The following is a 21,910-nucleotide window of genomic DNA, read 5'->3' on the forward strand; positions in this document are numbered from 1 at the left end:
GAGAGTGTATTTATGAGTATGGAGTGAGAGAGTGTATTTATGAGTATGGAGTGAGAGAGTGTATTTATGAGTATGGAGTGAGAGAGTGTATTTATGAGTATGGAGTGAGAGAGTGTATTTATGAAGATGGAGTTAGAGAGGATATTTATGAGTATGGAGTGAGATAAGATATTTATGAGTATGGAGTGAGAGAGGATATTTATGAGTATGGAGTGAGAGAGTGTATTTATGAGTATGGAGTGAGATAAGATATTTATGAGTATGGAGTGAGAGAGGGTATTTATGAGTATGGAGTGAGAGAGTGTATTTATGAGGATGGAGTGAGAGAGGATATTTATGAGTATGGAGTGAGAGAGGATATTTATGAGTATGGAGTGAGAGAGTGTATTTATGAGGATGGAGTGAGAGAGGATATTTATGAGTATGGAGTGAGAGAGGATATTTATGAGTATGGAGTGAGAGAGTGTATTTATGAGTATGGAGTGAGAGAGGGTATTTATGAGTATGGAGTGAGAGAGGGTATTTATGAGTATGGAGTGAGAGGATATTTATGAGTATGGATTGAGAGAGGGTATTTATGAGGATGGAGTGAGAGAGGATATTTATGAGTATGGAGTGAGATAAGATATTTATGAGTATGGAGTGAGAGAGGGTATTTATGAGTATGGAGTGAGAGAGTGTATTTATGAGGATGGAGTGAGAGAGGATATTTATGAGTATGGAGTGAGAGAGGGTATTTGTGAGTATGGAGTGAGAGAGGATATTTATGAGTATGGAGATAGAGAGGATATTTATGAGTATGGAGTGAGAGAGGATATTCATGAGTATGGAGTGAGAGAGTGTATTTATGAGTATGGAGTGAGAGAGGGTATTTATGAGTATGGAGTGAGAGAGGGTATTTATGAGTATGGAGTGAGAGAGAGTATTTATGAGTATGGAGTGAAAGGATATTTATGAGTATGGATTGAGAGAGGGTATTTATGAGGATGGAGTTAGAGAGGATATTTATGAGTATGGAGTGAGAGAGGATATTCATAAGTATGGAGTGAGAGAGTGTATTTATGAGTATGGAGTGAGAGAGGGTATTTATGAGTATGGAGTGAGAGAGGGTATTTATGAGTATGGAGTGAGAGAGAGTATTTATGAGTATGGAGTGAGAGGATATTTATGAGTATGGATTGAGAGAGGGTATTTATGAGGATGGAGTTAGAGAGGATATTTATGAGTATGGAGTGAGATAAGATATTTATGAGTATGGAGTGAGAGGGTATTTATGAGTATGGAGTGAGAGAGTGTATTTATGAGGATGGAGTGAGAGAGGATATTTATGAGTATGGAGTGAGAGAGGATATTTATGAGTATGGAGTGAGAGAGGATATTTATGAGTATGGAGTGAGAGAGGATATTTATGAGTATGGAGTGAGAGAGGATATTTATGAGTATGGAGTGAGAGAGTGTATTTATGAGTATGGAGTGAGAGAGTGTATTTATGAGTATGGAGTGAGAGAGTGTATTTATGAGTATGGAGTGAGAGAGTGTATTTATGAGGATGGAGTTAGAGAGGATATTTATGAGTATGGAGTGAGAGAGGATATTTATGAGTATGGAGTGAGAGAGGATATTTATGAGTATGGAGTGAGAGAGGATATTTATGAGTATGGAGTGAGAGAGGGTATTTATGAGTATGGAGTGAGAGAGGGTATTTATGAGTATGGAGTGAGAGAGGATATTTATGAGTATGGAGTGAGAGAGTGTATTTATGAGTATGGAGTGAGAGAGTGTATTTATGAGTATGGAGTGAGAGAGTGTATTTATGAGTATGGAGTGAGAGAGTGTATTTATGAGTATGGAGTGAGAGAGTGTATTTATGAAGATGGAGTTAGAGAGGATATTTATGAGTATGGAGTGAGATAAGATATTTATGAGTATGGAGTGAGAGAGGATATTTATGAGTATGGAGTGAGAGAGTGTATTTATGAGTATGGAGTGAGATAAGATATTTATGAGTATGGAGAGAGAGAGGGTATTTATGAGTATGGAGTGAGAGAGTGTATTTATGAGGATGGAGTGAGAGAGGATATTTATGAGTATGGAGTGAGAGAGGATATTTATGAGTATGGAGTGAGAGAGTGTATTTATGAGGATGGAGTGAGAGAGGATATTTATGAGTATGGAGTGAGAGAGGATATTTATGAGTATGGAGTGAGAGAGTGTATTTATGAGTATGGAGTGAGAGAGGGTATTTATGAGTATGGAGTGAGAGAGGGTATTTATGAGTATGGAGTGAGAGAGAGTATTTATGAGTATGGAGTGAGAGGATATTTATGAGTATGGATTGAGAGAGGGTATTTATGAGGATGGAGTTAGAGAGGATATTTATGAGTATGGAGTGAGATAAGATATTTATGAGTATGGAGTGAGAGAGGGTATTTATGAGTATGGAGTGAGAGAGTGTATTTATGAGGATGGAGTGAGAGAGGATATTTATGAGTATGGAGTGAGAGAGGATATTTATGAGTATGGAGTGAGAGAGGATATTTATGAGTATGGAGTGAGAGAGGATATTTATGAGTATGGAGTGAGAGAGGATATTTATGAGTATGGAGTGAGAGAGTGTATTTATGAGTATGGAGTGAGAGAGTGTATTTATGAGTATGGAGTGAGAGAGTGTATTTATGAGTATGGAGTGAGAGAGTGTATTTATGAGGATGGAGTTAGAGAGGATATTTATGAGTATGGAGTGAGAGAGGATATTTATGAGTATGGAGTGAGAGAGGATATTTATGAGTATGGAGTGAGAGAGGATATTTATGAGTATGGAGTGAGAGAGGGTATTTATGAGTATGGAGTGAGAGAGGGTATTTATGAGTATGGAGTGAGAGAGGATATTTATGAGTATGGAGTGAGAGAGTGTATTTATGAGTATGGAGTGAGAGAGTGTATTTATGAGTATGGAGTGAGAGAGTGTATTTATGAGTATGGAGTGAGAGAGTGTATTTATGAGTATGGAGTGAGAGAGTGTATTTATGAAGATGGAGTTAGAGAGGATATTTATGAGTATGGAGTGAGATAAGATATTTATGAGTATGGAGTGAGAGAGGATATTTATGAGTATGGAGTGAGAGAGTGTATTTATGAGTATGGAGTGAGATAAGATATTTATGAGTATGGAGTGAGAGAGGGTATTTATGAGTATGGAGTGAGAGAGGATATTTATGAGTATGGAGTGAGAGAGTGTATTTATGAGGATGGAGTGAGAGAGGATATTTATGAGTATGGAGTGAGAGAGGATATTTATGAGTATGGAGTGAGAGAGGATATTTATGAGTATGGAGTGAGAGAGGGTATTTATGAGTATGGAGTGAGTGAACACGTGTAGTGGGCAGGGTCAGGGCAGGTATTGAGAAAGTTATGAGTGAGAAGGGAAAAGAGCGAGACCTCACAACATCCACAAGTGGTGCACTCAGAACAGCTCTCTCAAAACAATCAAGGTTCTTCTTAGAACTTGGTGAAAAAAATGTTTTGCATTCGGCATAAGTTCCTCCACATTTTCCTCCCTCTGTCCCTGTAAGCCTGTTAAACAATCAGACATCCGTTTATGCTGAATGGCCTTGGTTGGTTTGGTTGGGAGAGCCTCTCTCGATCTCTCTCCTCTCTCGCTGTCTTTCTCTGGACACACTGTCACTGAAAGCCCTGAAAACCAACTTTATTTTTTTCCACAAATATTTATATTTTAGGTTGAGTGCATTCCTAAATCCCAATGTTTAAGTAAACATTTGAAACTTTCATGAGAAAGAAATTTGGAGAAGAGGGCGGGGGATTATCATATCATGAGCGTGTTGCTGATAAATTTGAACTAAACCACATAAACCTTTAGGGAAATCACGGAGAGAGCTGTAATTCAACTACTAATAATAATGTTAATGATTTATAACAAGACTACATTTAATACACTTAAACTTGGATGCAGGAGAGAAACGCACACAATGGAAAGTTAACGTATTATTGCCATTTTCTATCTCTACTGTGTCTCGGTTATGAAACACGAAACAGTAAAATGGGATATGAAGGTTATGAGGAACAATACCACCGCTGCGGCGGTTTTTGCATTGTTGATTATTTGGACGAATCACGATTTCAATTGAGTGCACATGCACCTAGTATGTCATTATTTCACTTGGTCCCCATGGCCCCTCAATTTTAGGGCTCCCAAGTGATGCAACGGTCTAAGGCACTACATCTCAGTGCTAGAGGCGTCCCTACAGACCGTGGTTTGATCCCAGGCAGTATCACAATCGGCTGTGATTTGGATTCCCATAGGGCAGCGCACAATTGGCCCAGCGTCGTCCGGGAAGGTTTGGCCGGGGTAAGCCATCATTGTAAAATAATAATTTGTTCTTAACTGACTTGCCTAGTTAAATAAAGGATAAACGGTCATGCTGCTCCCACAATGGTCATTCCCCCACCCCCTCAACAGTCTTTACTCTGCCTCCATCCCACTGGACAATTGTTTACTCATCAGTGCTACAGTTATGTATATAAGTTATGTATATAAACAAGCAAGAATTTGGAGTTTTGGTGAGGAGATCACCGGAACAATATCAGTCTTTCGGCGCGCGAGGGAGAGGGCGCATGCTTGCTAATTTTGCTTTGCTATTGAACATACTACTTTCCGTATGAGATATTATAGTTTATTTGCATTTTAGAGAATATTTTCCTTTAATTTTTTTGTGACAGGGACAGGGAAATTCAGATGAATGACGTGCCCAAAGTAAACTGCCTGTGCATATAATTGGTCGATTTGAATAGAAAACACGCTAAAGTTTCCAAAACTGTTAAAATAATGTCTGTGAGTATAACAGAACTGATATTGCAGGCGAAACCTAAGAAAAATCCATCCAGGAAGTGGGATTTTTTCATGTTTGTAGTTTTCCATTGACTACCTTCACTGTATCCAAAGACGTAGGACTCAGATTTCACTTCCTATGGCTTCCACTAGATGTCAACAGTCTTTAGACATTAAATGTATTATTATGTGTATTTCTGTTTTTGAATTTTGCGCTCTGCAATTTTACCGGATGTTGGCCAGGTGGGACCCCCTAGAGAGGTTAATGTGTTTATGGTTGAATCATCAGCATTCATGGACACACATGCTTTGTTTAATAGGGATTTAGTTCCTGTGGCGGGATCAAATCAGCGGAAATTTTAGAGCGCCACCTATAGTTTTCGATAAAACTCAAACTTTCATTAAAACACACATGCAAGGTACTGAATTAAAGCTACACTCGTTGTGAATCTAGCCACCAAGTCAGATTTGTAAAATGCTTTTCGGCGAAAGCATGAGAAGCTATTATCTGATAGCATGCACCCCCCAGAATACCAGACCTTCACCTAAACAACAGATTTTGCGGTAGCCGGCGCTACCCAAAACGCATAAATAAAATATAAAACATTCATTACCTTTGACAAGCTTCTTTCTTGGCACTCCTATATATCCCATAAACATCACAATTGGGTCTTTTTCCCGATTAAATCCGTCATTGTATAGGCAAAATATAGTTTTCTGAAGACCGGTCTGAGCCAGGAATACTCCCTTTTACAAGACGCAACGTCAATTTTTAAAATTACAAAAGTTGCCTATAAACTTTTACAAATCACTTCAAACTACTTTTCTAAACCAACTTTAGGTATTAATAAACGTTAATAATCTATAAAATTGATCACGGGGCAATCTGTATTCGATAGCAGCAAGTCTTGAAATCATCGTCCATGTTTTCCATTTCACAACATCCTGGGGCGAGCCCCAAGAAAGGAAGTGCCCTGACGTCATCTAACCAAGGATAAAGCAGGAAAAAAATGCCAGTACTGACGACATCGTGTGAAGCTGTAGGAATTGTACTGAATGCCTCGTTTTTTGTCTGTCGCCTTAGACAATACATTGACTGGCGGATTAATATATATATATTTTTTTTGGTGAACAGTTTTTCGAGGGATTTTTACTCCTAAACACGTTCTGTTATAGCCACAGACACGATTTAACCAGTTTTAGAGACCGCGGAGTGTTTTCTATACACACATACTTATCATATCATACTATATTCCTGGCATGAGTAGCAGGACTTTGAAATGTTGCGCGATTTTTAACAAAAAGCTGCGAAAATTCGCAGCCTCCCTAACAGGTTAATGCCAGTGGTAGGTCATTGGTAAAAATAGAAAAGAGTAGAGGGCCTAGAGAGCTGCCCTGCGGTACACCATACTTTACATGTTTGACATTACTGAAGATTCCATTAAAGAAAACCCTTTGAGTTCTATTAGATAGATAGCTCTGAATCCATGATATGGCAAAGGTTTAAAAGCCATAACACATATGTGTTTTCATCAACAGGTTATGGTCACTAATATCAAAGGCTGCATTGAAATCTAACAGTACTGCTCCCACAATCATCTTATTATCAATTTATTTCAACCAATCATCAGTAATTTGTGTCAGTGCAGTACATGTTGAGTGCCCTTCTCTATAAGCATGCTGACAGTCTGTTAACCTCTCTAGGGTATGTGGGACGCTAGTGTCCCATCGGCCCAACATCCAGTGAGATTGCAGTGCTCCAAATTCAAATACAGAAATACTCATTTATAAAAATTCAGAAAACAAAACATATTTTACATAGGTTTAAAGATTAACTTCTTGTGAATCCAACCACGGTGGCAGATTTAAAAAATGCTTTAAGGCGAAAGCATACCTTACGATTATTTGAGAACATAGCCCAGTTGACAAATTATTACAAACAGTAGGCAGCCAAGCAGAAGCGTTACAAAACTCAGAAATAGAGATAAAATTAATCCCTTACCTTTGATGATCTTCATATGGTGGCACTCAGAAGACATTCATTTACTCAATAAATGTTCATTTTGTTCCAAAAACCTCTGTTTTGTTTGCGCGTTTTCTTCAGTAATCCACAGGTTCAAACGCAGTCAAAATAGGCAGACAAAAAAATCCAAATTGTATCCGTAAAGTTCATAGAAACATGTCAAACAATGTTTATATTCAATCCTCAGGTTGTTTTTAGCCTAAACGATCTATAATATTTCAACCGGACAATAACGTTGTCAATATAAAGGGTAAACAAGAAATGCACTCTCTCGGGATTGCGCTTGAAAAAGCTCTGTGACAAGTCAGGGTCCACTCATTCAGACTGGTCTTACACACTCATTTATAAGACATGTTGACATCTAGTGGAAGGCATAGGAACTGCAAATTGAGTCCTAAGTCAATGGATACTGTAATGGCATTGAATAGAAAACTACAAAACCCAAAAATAAAAACTTCCTGAATGGATTTTTGCCTGACAAATCAGTTATGTTATACTCACAGACACTATGTGGAAACTTTAGAGTGTTTTTTATCCAAATCTACCAGTTATATGCATATCATATCTTCTGGGCCCGAGTAGCAGGCCGTTTAATTTGGGCATGCTTTTCATCCAAAATTCTGAATGCTGCCCCTACCCTAGAGAGGTTAATTTGGTTACAGAGAAATAGCATTTTTTAAAAACCTTTATTTAACCAGGATAGTTAGTTAAGAGTCAATTATTAATGACAGCCTACCCCGGCCAAACCTGGACGAATCTGGGCCAATTGTGCGCCGCCCTATGGGATTCCCAATCACGGCCGTTTGTGATATTGCCTGGAATCGAACCAAAGTTTGTAATGACACCTCTTGCACTGAGATGCAGTGCCTTAGACCGCTGTGCCACTCGGGAGCTCTGTATTTAGTCAAACACCATTTTCTCCAACAGTTTGCTAAGAGCTGGCAGCAAGCTTTTAGGTCTGTTGTTAGAACCAGCAAAGGCCACTTTACCACTCTTGGGTAGCGGAATTACCTTCGCTTCCCTCCAGGCCTGAGGACAAAGACTTTCCTCTAGGTTCAGATTAAAGATATGACAGATAGGAGTGGCTATCGAGTCAGCTACCATCCTCAGTAGCTCTCCATCTAAATTGTCAATGCCAGGAGGTTTGTCATAATCCACCTCTCCCACAGTAAATTTACAAAATGTTAACTTGCATTAAAAAACAAATAATGAAAGAAAAATATTGCATGAATACGATTGCTCACTGTTCATTGTTGGCATTTCCTGCCTAAGTTTGCCCACTTTTCCAATTAATTAGTCATTCAAATAATTGTCAACATCAAATGGTTTTGTGATGAATAAGCCATCTGATTCGATGAAAGGTAGAGTTTATATTTTCTTTCTGCAAATAATTTCCATCATTCTTTATGTAATTGATATTGGCTTCATAATACAGTGTCTTCTTCTTTTTGTTGAGTTTAGTGACATTATTTCTCAATTTGCAGTAAGTCAGCCAGTCTGATGTGCAGCCAGACTTATTAGCCACTCCTTTTCCCCCATCTCTTTCAACCATACAGTTTTCAATTCCTCATCAATCCATGGAGTCTTAACAGTTCTGACAGTCAGTTTCCTCATCAATCCATGGAGCCTTAACAGTTCTAACAGTCAGTTTCCTCATCAATCCATGGAGCCTTAACAGTTCTGACAGTCAGTTTCCTCATCAATCCATGGAGCCTTAACAGTTCTAACAGTCAGTTTCCTCATCAACCCATGGAGCCTTAACAGTTCTGACAGTCAGTTTCCTCATCAATCCATGGAGCCTTAACAGTTCTGACAGTCAGTTTCCTCATCAATCCATGGAGCCTTAACAGTTCTGACAGTCAGTTTCCTCATCAATCCATGGAGCCTTAACAGTTCTGACAGTCAGTTTCCTCATCAATCCATGGAGCCTTAACAGTTCTAACAGTCAGTTTCCTCATCAATCCATGGAGCCTTAACAGTTCTGACAGTCAGTTTCTTAACAGGTGCTTGTTTATCAATAATTAGAAGATGCAATTTCTTAAATCCATCAAGTGCAGAGTCTGGATGCTCCTTTTTAATCACATCAGACCAACAAATATTTTTAACATCATCTACATAAGAGTCACAGCAAAATATTTTGCATGATCTCTCATACACTATTTTAGGCCCAGCTTTCAGAACTTTGGCTTTTCTGGATATAGCCACTCTATTGTGATCACTGCATCCAATGGGTACAAATAGGGCTTTAGAACAAAGTTCTACAGTATTAGTGAAAGTGTGATAGATACATGTGGATGATCTTGTTCCTGTAGCGTTAATAACCTGAACCAGATTGCAGGCACTAGTTACAGTGAGAAGCTTCCTCTTGAGAGGACAGCTTGATGAAAACTAGTCAATATTCAAGTCCCCAAGAAAGTAGACCTTTCTGTTTACATCACATACAATATCAAGCATTTCACAGATATTAGATACTGACTGTAAGCACATAGTGGCATATAGCAACACCCCAAAAGAGAAGGCTTTAGATGTGCCAAGTGAACCTGCAACCACAACACTTCAATAACACTCGACATAAGATCTTCTCTATTTATTACAGGAATATGGCTCTGAATTTATACAGCAACATCTCCCCATAAGCATTTATGTCTCTTTTATATATGTTATATTGCTACTGCTGTATTATGAAATGAATTATCTAAGTGTGTTACAGAAATGGCTAATAGATGAATGTCATCTGATGTTAGCAAGTTACTGATTTCATTAACCTTATTTCTAAGGCTACATATATTAATATGGGTTATTTCAGCACTTTCCTGGGTAGCTTATTATAAATAGACATAATATGGAAAAGATCAAACAACCTACCCAACCTCTAGTGGTCCTGGGCTAATCTCACACAGCAGACTTCACAGCAAGTTTCAGAGACACATTGGACTGGTTCCACCATTGTGTCTTCTGTGAGAAGGGACTAGTCGTGGCTGGGATGGCCCCTCTATGGGCAGACAAAGGGTTAAGGAGTGAATGTGAAGAAAATGTTATTGTTGGCCCTGTGAGAGATTATGATAAATTGCCTGTTTAAAAATTCAGAGGAAGCTCTACTCAACAGGCCCACTCCTCCCATCATCCCCTTCTCTCTCCCTCTCCCTTTCTCCCTCACTAACTCTGATGCTCATTCACTTTTGAGTGAGTGAGGTGTGAATTATTTAACAATTCTCCGGCATAGAGAGGGGGTAGTAGCACCCTTATCACAGCCCTGAAATCCAGTCTAGGGGCAGTAGGTTGGTTGGTGTGTAGTGAATGCAGAAGGGGTGTAATCCACCCTCCCCTCCTCGGGCCTGTGGGACTCATTAACAATGAGTGCAGTTGCGTTCCACAGCTTTGTGAACTTCAGGAGTGCCACAAGCTCCTTTAATTCATACCCTCATTCCTTCCTTAATCGCTCTTGGCCAAAGGCCACTTTCCACTGGGCACAGACGTAACTTCAATGTTTAGTTTTGATTTACATTTTGGTTAAGTTGTCAACTAACGTGAATTCAACGTGAAATCAACAAAACATTTCACCACGTCAATAAATGTAGGTTGCAAGTTATGTGATTCAATGCCATCACAATACTTTTTTGGGTTGAAATTATGTGGAAACATTGATTCAACCAGTTTTTTCCCAGTGGGTTATCACCAGTGGTGTAAAGTAATTAATTAAGTAAAAAATACTTTAAAATACGACTTAAGTAGAATTTTGGGGGAATCTGTAGTACTATTTATATTTTGGAAAATTTGTATTTTACTTCACTAGATTCCCAAATAAAATGATGTACTATTCTTCTCCATACATTTTCCCTTACACCTAAAAGTACTCGTTACATTTTGAATGGTTAGCAGAACAGGAAAATTGTCTAATTCACACACTTATCAAGAGAACATCCCTGGTCATGTAACGACTTCTGCCAAAGTCGGTTTCTCTCTTTGTTTGGGCGGTGTTCGCCGGTCGACGTCACCGGTCTTCTAGCCATCGCAGATCCATTTTTCATGTTCCATTTGTTTTGTCTGATTGTCACACTCACCTGGGTTCAATTCCCTAATTACATGTTGTATACGTTCCCTCTGTTTCCCCCATGTTCTTGTAGGGAATTGTTCAGTGTAAGTGTGCCTTTTGTGACTGGTGCGAGATGGGTTTTGTGCCCATGTGTTTTTTGTGATTTCTGTAAGCCGGGAGTTATGTGCGTTAAACGGCTCCGGCCATTTACCAAGTTCTGCTCTACTGCATTTGACTTCCATGCCACCAGTTACCCACCCATTGACAGGTCATCCCTACTGCCTCTGATCTGGCGGACTCACTAAACACATGCTTCATTTGTAAATGATGTCTGAGTGTTGGAGCATGCCCCTGGCTATTCGTACATTTAAAAAACAAGACAATAGTGCCGCCTGGTTTGCTTTATAAGGAATTTCAAAAGATGTAAACTTTTACTTTTGATATTTAAGTATATTTTAGCAATCACTGTTACGGTTTTCCTCCTCTTCGTCCGAGGAGGAGTAAGGATCGGACCAAAGCGCAGCATGAATACATCCTTTTAATGATAGATGAAAAAACACGAAGTACACTAAACAAACAAAAAATAACAAGACGACCGTGACCGCTATCAAAACTGAGTGCAAACATGCAACATCACATAAACAATAACCCACCAACCACAATACAAAACAGGCTACCTAAATATGGTTCCCAATCAGAGACAACAACAAACACCTGCCACTGATTGAGAACCATGTCAGGCCGAAACACATAGAAACAGACTAACTAGACATGCAACATAGAATGCCCACACATATCACACCCTGACCAAACAAAACATAGAAACAAACAACGCAAATAATGGTCAGAGTGTGACAATTACATCTACTTTTGAAACTTAAGTATATTTAAAATCAAATACTTTTAGACTTTTACTCAAGTAGTATTTTACTGGGTGACGAGTTTTTTTACTTGAGTCATTTTCTATTAAGGTATCTTTACTTTTTCTCAAGTATGACAATTGGGTACTTTTTCCACCACTGGTTATCACTGAAGATGTAAACACACTGGCTCAAATAAAACAACATCTGTTTTCATCCACCCTCTCTCTAGGAAATACTGAGGATGTTCAACCATCCAATAAGTTAAGACCGTTATTCAGAGGAGCTAGCCAACAACACAGCTAACACAATCACTTCAAACTGAAGCTGGAATGACTGCAAACTAGCAACCCTTCGTTTCGTTGTACCTTTATTCGATTGACATTTCTTTGTATATTTTGTGGAATAGATACCGGAAGGATTGAGTTTTAACCAATCAGCACCTCGGCAGTTCAAAGATATCTGAGGTGCATTTTAGCATTCCTCCTCTCACACATAATCTCACTCCCTGGCTACCTGGCTGCTCTTCAAAGTAAAATGCACCTTTGATCCATCCCCAAGGGCAAACAAACAAACAAACAATCAAACACACACACACACACACACACACACACACACACACACACACACACACACACACACACACACACACACACACACACACCTACCTTCTGGGGTATGAAAGACATGACTAATTCCCCTGGGCACAGCATCACAGCATCAGACAGAGGGCACTTGGCTTTCCAGCTGGTTCTTATGAGCTTGATCAGCCAGTCAGTCCCAAATGGCTCCCTATTTAGTGCACATATTTTGACCACAGTCCATAAAACTCTGGTCAAAAGTAGTGCAATATCGAATAAATTGCCATTTGGGACACTCGCACAGTCAGTCAGTCAGTCCCACACACTTTAATGCTATCTCCTCTAACTCAATACCATGCCGCTGGCACAAGTACACACACACTTACACACTCCACACAGAGCTAAATGCAGTGAGCAGTAAAGCAGGAACTCCCAATATGTCGCAATGCTGTGGTTAGTCCTAACTTATTGTGTGGTAGTACACAGAGCCAAACATTAATTTGATGTGATTAATCCTAATTTACTGTATGGTAATACACAGAGCCAAACAGTAAAATCCTGTGGTTAATGTAGCACAGAATCGTCTAAAATGTCATTGTATGCTGTAGCGTTAATATTTCCCTTCACTGGAACAAACAGACCTTGCCCAAACCATGAAAAACAGCTCCAGACCATTATTCCTCCTCCACCAAACTTTACAGTTGACAATATGCATTCAGGCAGGTACTGTTGTCCTGGCATCTGCCAAATACAGATTTGTCTGTCGGACTGCTAATTGGTGAAGTGTGATTCATCACTCCAGAGAAGTTTCCACTGTTCTAGAGTCCAATGGTGGCGAGCTTTACACCACTCTAGCCGACGCTTGGCATTTCACATTGTGATCTTAGGCTTGTGCGGCTGCTTGTCCATGGAAACCCATTTCATGAAGCTCCCGATGAACAGTTCTGGTGCTGACGTTCCTTCCACTGGCAGTTTGAAACTTGGTAGTGAGTGTTGCAACCGAGGACTGACATATTTTACTCACTACGCGCTTCATGACCGGGGCAGCTCTAGCAGGCAGAAATTTGACAAACTGACTTGGCCATTCTACTGCTAATGTTTGAATATGGAGATTGCACGGCTGTGTGCTTGATTTTATACACCTGTTAGCAACGGGTGTATAATCCACTATTTTGAAGGGGTGTCCACATACCTTTGTATGTATAGTGTATCCTATGAATCACATTGGCTATGCATTGCCTATCTGCAAGGAATTTAAGACATTGTATCAACTATTAGCTTAGTCAGCCCAAGCTCATGATAGAAAACTAAACATTGTATAAAATATTCTGGGCCCTCAGAGTTTCCTGTGCCAGTGAGCTCCGGACAGCCAGAGCTGTAGGCTATTTGCGCAAGGGATAAGAAGTAATCATGTAGGCCTATTTAATCATGTTTCCACCCGGCCAGAGTATGACATTTTTATCCCCTTTCATGCTGAGTGGTTATTGAAAGGGAGAGAGCTGGAAAGATTGAGCAAATAGGCAACGTTGAGGAACTATTGTCATTCTCAATGGGATGTAAAAACAGACTTTGTTTACTTGCTGTTTGAGGCAAAGAAGAAATTACTTTGAGAAGCTCCACAATGATGGTAGCCTAGGACAAGTTCTATGCGTAATCAAGTGTGTGTCCTCACTCAAGACTGACATGTGCGGTCCAAACAAAAGACAATAAATACATTTAAAACTCATAAATGGAATTAAATAAACCAACATTTGTAAGCCTAGGTTGTGTGCTCTGCAAATAATGTGTCCACACCTACAATGACAATGGTAAGACTTTAATAATAATATATAATATATTGAAGCATTAACATAAATTACCATAACTAAAACGTAGATTATAAATAATGGGAATTAAGGGTAAATGTACTACTGGTGAAACTGGTGTGCCATCCCCTTTGCCTCCACAATGGATTAGTCCACTCAGACTAATGAATCACACAGGTGTCTCGTGTGCCATAATTGCTTTGCCATTGCTGACTAAAAAAATCTCGACCAAGCATTCGACCAGTCGACTAAATGGGGTCAGCCCTAGTTTGGAACAAAAACTGTCACAGGATAATTTAAATACCCTAGCATGACTTATCCGGGAAGCATTCTGCATCAAAACTCAGAAGATCAGAAAGGGTCTCCTCAGTCTCAAGCTTGCCACTAGGTCTGCATTGCACCAAATGGCATGTATCACAGACACCGGGGATCCTCAACTTCAGTAGATCCATCTCAACACCACCCCAGTTATCACTCCTTTCAGCTGCACTCCAAAGAGCAAAGCAGGATACAGCTTTTGTCCCGAGTCGTGAAACGTGTAGCCCTCTCTCCCTCTGGGCAGCAGACACACAAAAAATCTAGACTTTGACCATATTGACAGAACCCAGCCTAACACCACAAACTGACAAACGGATAAGCCAAAAGGCATGGATCCACTTTCTCCATGAATCGTACTGCCTCTGGGCCAGAGTCATCTTGGGCATTTTCCTGATCATCAGGGTAAGGCCTGGAAGCCTTCACCTCACCTGTCAGCGCAGGTTCTTACTCTTCACTTCTGTCAGGAGAATGATCTTTTCCAGTTCACCATCCATCGCCTGCTCACGTTTTTTAGGAGCGTAACAAGCAATTATCTGTCCTGTACTTGACTCATAAGAGAAATTACTTGGTTTGTATTTCACAGTTTGAACCTCACACCCTTCTTTGTGTCGCGCCATCTTTTCTTCCGTTCTATGGGGCGTCATCTTAACATGTGCTGACAATACAACACAACAGATGAATCGGAATTACATTTACTCTCACGGGTGGCCAAAATGAAATAGCTGAAAGCTACGCCCTTACTCAGTCATGCCTCCGGATCACAGCTCAATAACCCAACTGGCTGGGTTCAAATAACCCAACGTTTGTTCTGTCCACTATTTACCCAGCACTGGGTTGAATTTAATCTAGCCTTTTTTTTGAGTGCAAGCCAGCTAAAGCAAAAGCTTAAAGTTTTTGAAAAGTATTTGAACCCATGCCTGGAATATACTGCATCATAAGAAAGCAGACATTCTCTTTGTGTTTTACAGTGGAAATATAGGGTTAATAGGAGAGTATACATTCCATCACAGCAAAAAGTCTGTTCCATCCATCGGCCTTAGTTGGACTTCTCCATGCATGATTCAAGTCATAGGCGATGTCCAAATACCCATACGGGCGTTCTACATTTTTGGAATTTAGGGTATGCAAAAATAGAACATTTTATAATACGTGAAATTTTGGAAATTGAGTTTACTTTTACTTTATGCCTGACTGTAATACTTATTTCGGCTTTCATTTATAGAATTCCCTGCACACTTTTGAGGAGGAGAATGGTCTTTTCACACCCACTGCGTCTGACAACAACTGATATTTATAATAAGGGACGCACTCTACAAAAACAAATGAATAGCGGGGAACAGTATGGATTATGTTGATTATGTTGATATTTGCTGCTTACTGCACACGTTTTTACTAAACAGGACATTCTAAATAGTATGTAGTACGATTAGTACACAGTATGTAGTTTTAGTAAGCGGTAGGCAAGTCACATTTCAGACACAGCCATAGTGTTTTCTCAATAATGATAAACGCAGTACCATAATACTTAGCATTGTAACTATACAGTATTGTCAAAAACATATTCAAACCAGTCAATTTAAAGGTGCAATGAGTAAAAGTGTCAACTCAAGGTAATGTAAAGACATTTGTTTACATGCCAAGTAGGGCATGGGATTATACCAGTATCGCAATATTTTTTCCATGGCAAAAATGAAAATACGAAGCAGACCAAACTATTTGATCCTTTAAAAACATGCTGTATGTAACAAATGGTGTGCTATAGCTTGGAAAATACATACATTTGTCTCTAGATGACAACATGATCCTGTTCTTGGTGTGGCCATGGCTAGAGACATGTTCTTGGTGTGGCCATAGCTAGAGGCATGTTCTTGGTGTGGCCATAGCTAGAGGCATGTTCTTGGTGTGGCCATAGCTAGAGGCATGTTCTTGGTGTGGCTATAGCTAGAGGCATGTTCTTCGTGTGGCCATAGCTAGAGGCATGGTCTTCGTGTGGCCATAGCTAGAGACATGTTCTTGGTGTGGCCATAGCTAGAGACATGTTCTTGGTGTGGCCATAGCTAGAGGCATGTTCTTGGTGTGGCCATAGCTAGAGGCATGTTCTTGGTGTGGCCATAGCTAGAGGCATGTTCTTGGTGTGTCCATAACTAGAGGCATGTTCTTGGTGTGGCCATAGCTAGAGGCATGTTCTTGGTGTTGCCATAGCTAGAGACATGTTCTTGGTGTGGCCATAGCTAGAGGCATGTTCTTGGTGTGGCCATAGCTAGAGGCATGTTCTTGGTGTGGCCATAGCTAGAAGCATGTTCTTGGTGTGGCCATAGCTAGAGACATGTTCTTGGTGTGGCCATAGCTAGAGGCATGTTCTTGGTGTGGCCATAGCTAGAGGCATGTTCTTGGTGTGGCCATAGCTAGAGACATGTTCTTGGTGTGGCCATAGCTAGAGGCATGTTCTTGGTGTGGCCATAGCTAGAGACATGTTCTTGGTGTGGCCATAGCTAGAGGCATGTTCTTGGTGTGGCCATAGCTAGAGGCATGTTCTTGGTGTGGCCATAGCTAGAGACATGTTCTTGGTGTGGCCATAGCTAGAGGCATGTTCTTGGTGTGGCCATAGCTAGAGACATGTTCTTGGTGTGGCCATAGCTAGAGGCATGTTCTTGGTGTGGCCATAGCTAGAGACATGTTCTTGGTGTGGCCATAGCTAGAGGCATGTTCTTGGTGTGGCCATAGCTAGAGACATGTTCTTGGTGTGGCCATAGCTAGAGACATGTTCTTGGTGTGGCCATAGCTAGAGGCATGTTCTTGGTGTGGCCATAGCTAGAGGCATGTTCTTGGTGTGGCCATAGTTAGAGACATGTTCTTGGTGTGGCCATAGCTAGAGCCATGTTCTTGGTGTGGCCATAGCTAGAGACATGTTCTTGGTGTGGCCATAGCTAGAGACATGTTCTTGGTGTGGCCATAGCTAGAGGCATGTTCTTGGTGTGGCTATAGCTAGAGGCATGTTCTTCGTGTGGCCATAGCTAGAGGCATGGTCTTCGTGTGGCCATAGCTAGAGACATGTTCTTGGTGTGGCCATAGCTAGAGGCATGTTCTTGGTGTGGCCATAGCTAGAGGCATGTTCTTGGTGTGGCCATAGTTAGAGACATGTTCTTGGTGTGGCCATAGCTAGAGCCATGTTCTTGGTGTGGCCATAGCTAGAGACATGTTCTTGGTGTGGCCATAGCTAGAGACATGTTCTTGGTGTGGTCATAGCTAGAGCCATGTTCTTGGTGTGGCCATAGCTAGAGACATGTTCTTGGTGTGGCCATAGCTAGAGACATGTTCTTGGTGTGGTCATAGCTAGAGGCATGTTCTTGGTGTGGCCATAGCTAGAGGCATGTTCTTGGTGTGGCCATAGCTAGAGACATGTTCTTGGTGTGGCCATAGCTGGAGGCATGTTCTTGGTGTGGCCATAGCTAGAGACATGTTCTTGGTGTGGCCATAGCTAGAGGCATGTTCTTGGTGTGGCCATAGCTAGAGACATGTTCTTGGTGTGGCCATGGCTGGTTACTGACCTGGTATAGACACCGTTCTTACGGCAGAAGGAGTTCTTGACAGACAGCCGTCGGTTGTTGAGTTCCAGGGCGGGGAAGCGTCCTTCGTCCAGGCTGACCATATCTCCATGGGTCAGGGCATTACAGTTGGAGTTGTTCCCTGATGAACACACATAGGGAGACACTGTGACTACAGGCCAGAGGGACGGACGGACAGGCAGTTGGAGGTTAGTGATGCTGTATGTCATGTAGCCCACTCTAGTACTTTTACTACTGTATGGCTGTGCCCCAAATGGCTCCATATTCCTTATATAGGCCCTTGTCAAAAGAAGTGCACCACATAGGGAATAGGGTGCCATTTTGCACGTACACTATGAGTTGTATAGAAACACTAGAGGATGAATCATGGATGTATGTTATTCATAATATTCTGTTATGTACTCTACCACTACTAATGTTACTACTGAGTTCTATAGAAACTAGAGGAGTGACTGGAACGATTCCATAATGATGTCATCGCCAGTATATAGTATTTAGTTATCATTGTTTTAGTTCACAATGGAGCCCCTAGATCCACTCTGCATACCCCTGTTACCTCCTTTGTCCCACCTCCCACACATGCGGTGACCTCACCCATTACAACCAGCATGTCCAGAGATACAACCTCTCTCATCATCACCCAGTGCCTGGGCTTACCTCCGCTGTACCCGCACCCCACCATACCCCTGTCTGCGCATTATGCCCTGAATATATTCTACCATGCCCAGAAACCTGCTCCTCTTATCCTCTGCCCCCAACGCTCTAGGCGACCAGTTTTGATAGCCTTTAGCCGCACCCTCATACTACTCCTTCTCTGTTCCGCGGGTGATGTGGAGGTAAACCCAGGCCCTGCATGTCCCCAGGTACCCTCATTTGTTGACTTCTGTGATCGAAAAAGCCTTGGTTTTATGCATGTCAACATCAGAAGCCTCCTCCCTAAGTTTGTTTTACTCACTGCTTTAGCACACTCTGCTAACCCTGATGTCCTTGCTGTGTCTGAATCCTGGCTCAGGAAGGCCACCAAAAATGCAGAGATTTCCATACCCAACTATAACATCTTCCGTCAAGATAGAACTGCCAAAGGGGGCGGAGTTGCAGTCTACTGCAGAGATAGCCTGCAAAGTAATGTCATACTTTCCAGGTCCATACCCAAACAGTTCGAACTACTAATTTTGAAAATTACTCTCTCTAGAAATAAGTCTCTCACTGTTGCCGCCTGCTACCGACCTCCCTCAGCTCCCAGCTGTGCCCTAGACACCATTTGTGAATTTATCGCCCCCATCTAGCTTCAGAGTTTGTTCTGTTAGGTGACCTAAACTGGGATATGCTTAACACCCCGGCAGTCCTACAATGTAAGCTAGATGCCCTCAATCTCACTCAAATCATCAAGGAACCCACCAGGTACAACCCTAACTCTGTACACAAGGGCACCCTCATAGACGTCATCCTGACCAACTGGCCCTCCAAATACACCTCCGCTGTCTTCAACCAGGATCTCAGCGATCACTGCCTCATTGCCTGTATCCGCCACGGAGCCGCAGTCAAACGACCACCCCTCATCACTGTCAAACGCTCCCTAAAACACTTCTGTGAGCAGGCCTTTCTAATCGACCTGGCCCGGGTATCCTGGAAGGACATTGACCTCATCCCGTCAGTTGAGGATGCCTGGTCATTCTTTAAAAGTAACTTCCTCACCATTTTAGATAAGCATGCTCCGTTCAAAGATGCAGAACCAAGAACAGATACAGCCCTTGGTTCACTCCAGACCTGACTGCCCTCGACCAGCACAAAAACATCCTGTGGCGGACTGCAATAGCATCGAATAGCCGTGATATGCAACTGTTCAGGGAAGTCAGGAACCAATACACGCAGTCAGTCAGGAAAGCTAAGGCCAGCTTCTTCAGGCAGAAGTTTGCATCCTGTAGCTCCAACTCCAAAAAGTTCTGGGACACTGTGAAGTCCATGGAGAACAAGAGCACCTCCTCCCAGCTGCCCACTGCACTGAGGCTAGGTAACACGGTCTCCACCGATAAATCCATGATTATCGAAAACTTCAATAAGCACTTCTCAACGGCTGGCCATGCCTTCCGCCTGGCTACTCCAACCTCTGCCAACAGCTCCGCCCCCCGCAGCTCCTCGCCCAAGCCTCTCCAGGTTCTCCTTTACCCAAATCCAGATAGCAGATGTTCTGAAAGAGCTGCAAAACCTGGACCCGTACAAATCAGCTGGGCTTGACAATCTGGACCCTCTATTTCTGAAACTATCTGCCGCCATTGTCGCAACCCCTATTACCAGCCTGTTCAACCTCTCTTTCATATCGTCTGAGATCCCCAAGGATTGGAAAGCTTCCGCAGTCATCCCCCTCTTCAAAGGGGGAGACACCCTGGACCCAAACTGCTATAGACCTATATCCATCCTGCCCTGCCTATCTAAGGTCTTCGAAAGCCAAGTCAACAAACAGGTCACTGACCATCTCGAATCCCACCGTACCTTCTCCGCTGTGCAATCTGGGTTCCGAGCCGGTCACGGGTGCACCTCAGCCACACTCAAGGTACTAAACGATATCATAACCGCCATCGATAAAAGACAGTACTGTGCAGCCGTCTTCATCAACCTCGCCAAGGCTTTCGACTCTGTCAATCACCATATTCTTATCGGCAGACTCAATAGCCTCGGTTTTTCGGATGACTGCCTTGCCTGGTTCACCAATTACTTTGCAGACAGAGTTCAGTGTGTCAAATCGGAGGGCATGCTGTCCGGTCCTCTGGCAGTCTCTATGGGGGTGCCACAGGGTTCAATTCTCGGGCCGACTCTTTTCTCTGTATATATCAATGATGTTGCTCTTGCTGCGGGCGATTCCCTGATCCACCTCTACGCAGACGACACCATTCTATATACTTTCGGCCCGTCATTGGACACTGTGCTATCTAACCTCCAAACGAGCTTCAATGCCATACAGCACTCCTTCCGTGGCCTCCAACTGCTCTTAAACGCGAGTAAAACCAAATGCATGCTTTTCAACCGATCGCTGCCTGCACCCGCACGCCCGACTAGCATCACCACCCTGGATGGTTCCGACCTTGAATATGTGGACATCTATAAGTACCTAGGTGTCTGGCTAGACTGCAAACTCTCCTTCCAGACTCACATCAAACATCTCCAATCGAAAATCAAATCAATAGTCGGCTTTCTATTCCGCAACAAAGCCTCCTTCACTCACGCCGCCAAGCTTACCCTAGTAAAACTGACTATCCTACCGATCCTCGACTTCGGCGATGTCATCTACAAAATGGCTTCCAACACTCTACTCAGCAAACTGGATGCAGTCTATCACAGTGCCATCCGTTTTGTCACCAAAGCACCTTATACCACCCACCACTGCGACTTGTATGCTCTAGTCGGCTGGCCCTCGCTACATATTCGTCGCCAGACCCACTGGCTCCAGGTCATCTACAAGTCCATGCTAGGTAAAGCTCTGCCTTATCTCAGTTCACTGGTCACGATGGCAACACCCATCCGTAGCACGCGCTCCAGCAGGTGTATCTCACTGATCATCCCTAAAGCCAACACCTCATTTGGCCGCCTTTCGTTCCAGTACTCTGCTGCCTGTGACTGGAACGAACTGCAAAAATCGCTGAAGTTGGAGACTTTTATCTCCCTCACCAACTTCAAACATCAGCTATCCGAGCAGCTAACCGATCGCTGCAGCTGTACATAGTCTATTGGTAAATAGCCCACCCATTTTCACCTACCTCATTCCCATACTGTTTTTATACTGTTTTTTTATTTATTTACTTTTCTGCTCTTTTGCACACCAATATCTCTACCTGTACATGACCATCTGATCATTTATCACTCCAGTGTTAATCTGCAAAATT

General features: G+C 42.0%; 1 protein-coding gene across 1 annotated transcript in view; it reads right to left on the reverse strand.

The window, feature by feature from the left end:
• The window catches only part of LOC115113810 (protein sidekick-2-like), a 202,754-nt gene that overhangs the window by 19,705 nt on the left and 161,139 nt on the right, over window positions 1–21,910 (reverse strand). Inside the window, 1 exon segment of the mRNA XM_065012628.1 lies at window positions 18,015–18,153. Within this exon segment, the coding sequence (XP_064868700.1) occupies window positions 18,015–18,153 (139 nt within the window).

This window comes from Oncorhynchus nerka, linkage group LG28 (assembly GCF_034236695.1).
Source record: "Oncorhynchus nerka isolate Pitt River linkage group LG28, Oner_Uvic_2.0, whole genome shotgun sequence".
NCBI classification, from domain to species: Eukaryota; Metazoa; Chordata; class Actinopteri; order Salmoniformes; family Salmonidae; genus Oncorhynchus; species Oncorhynchus nerka.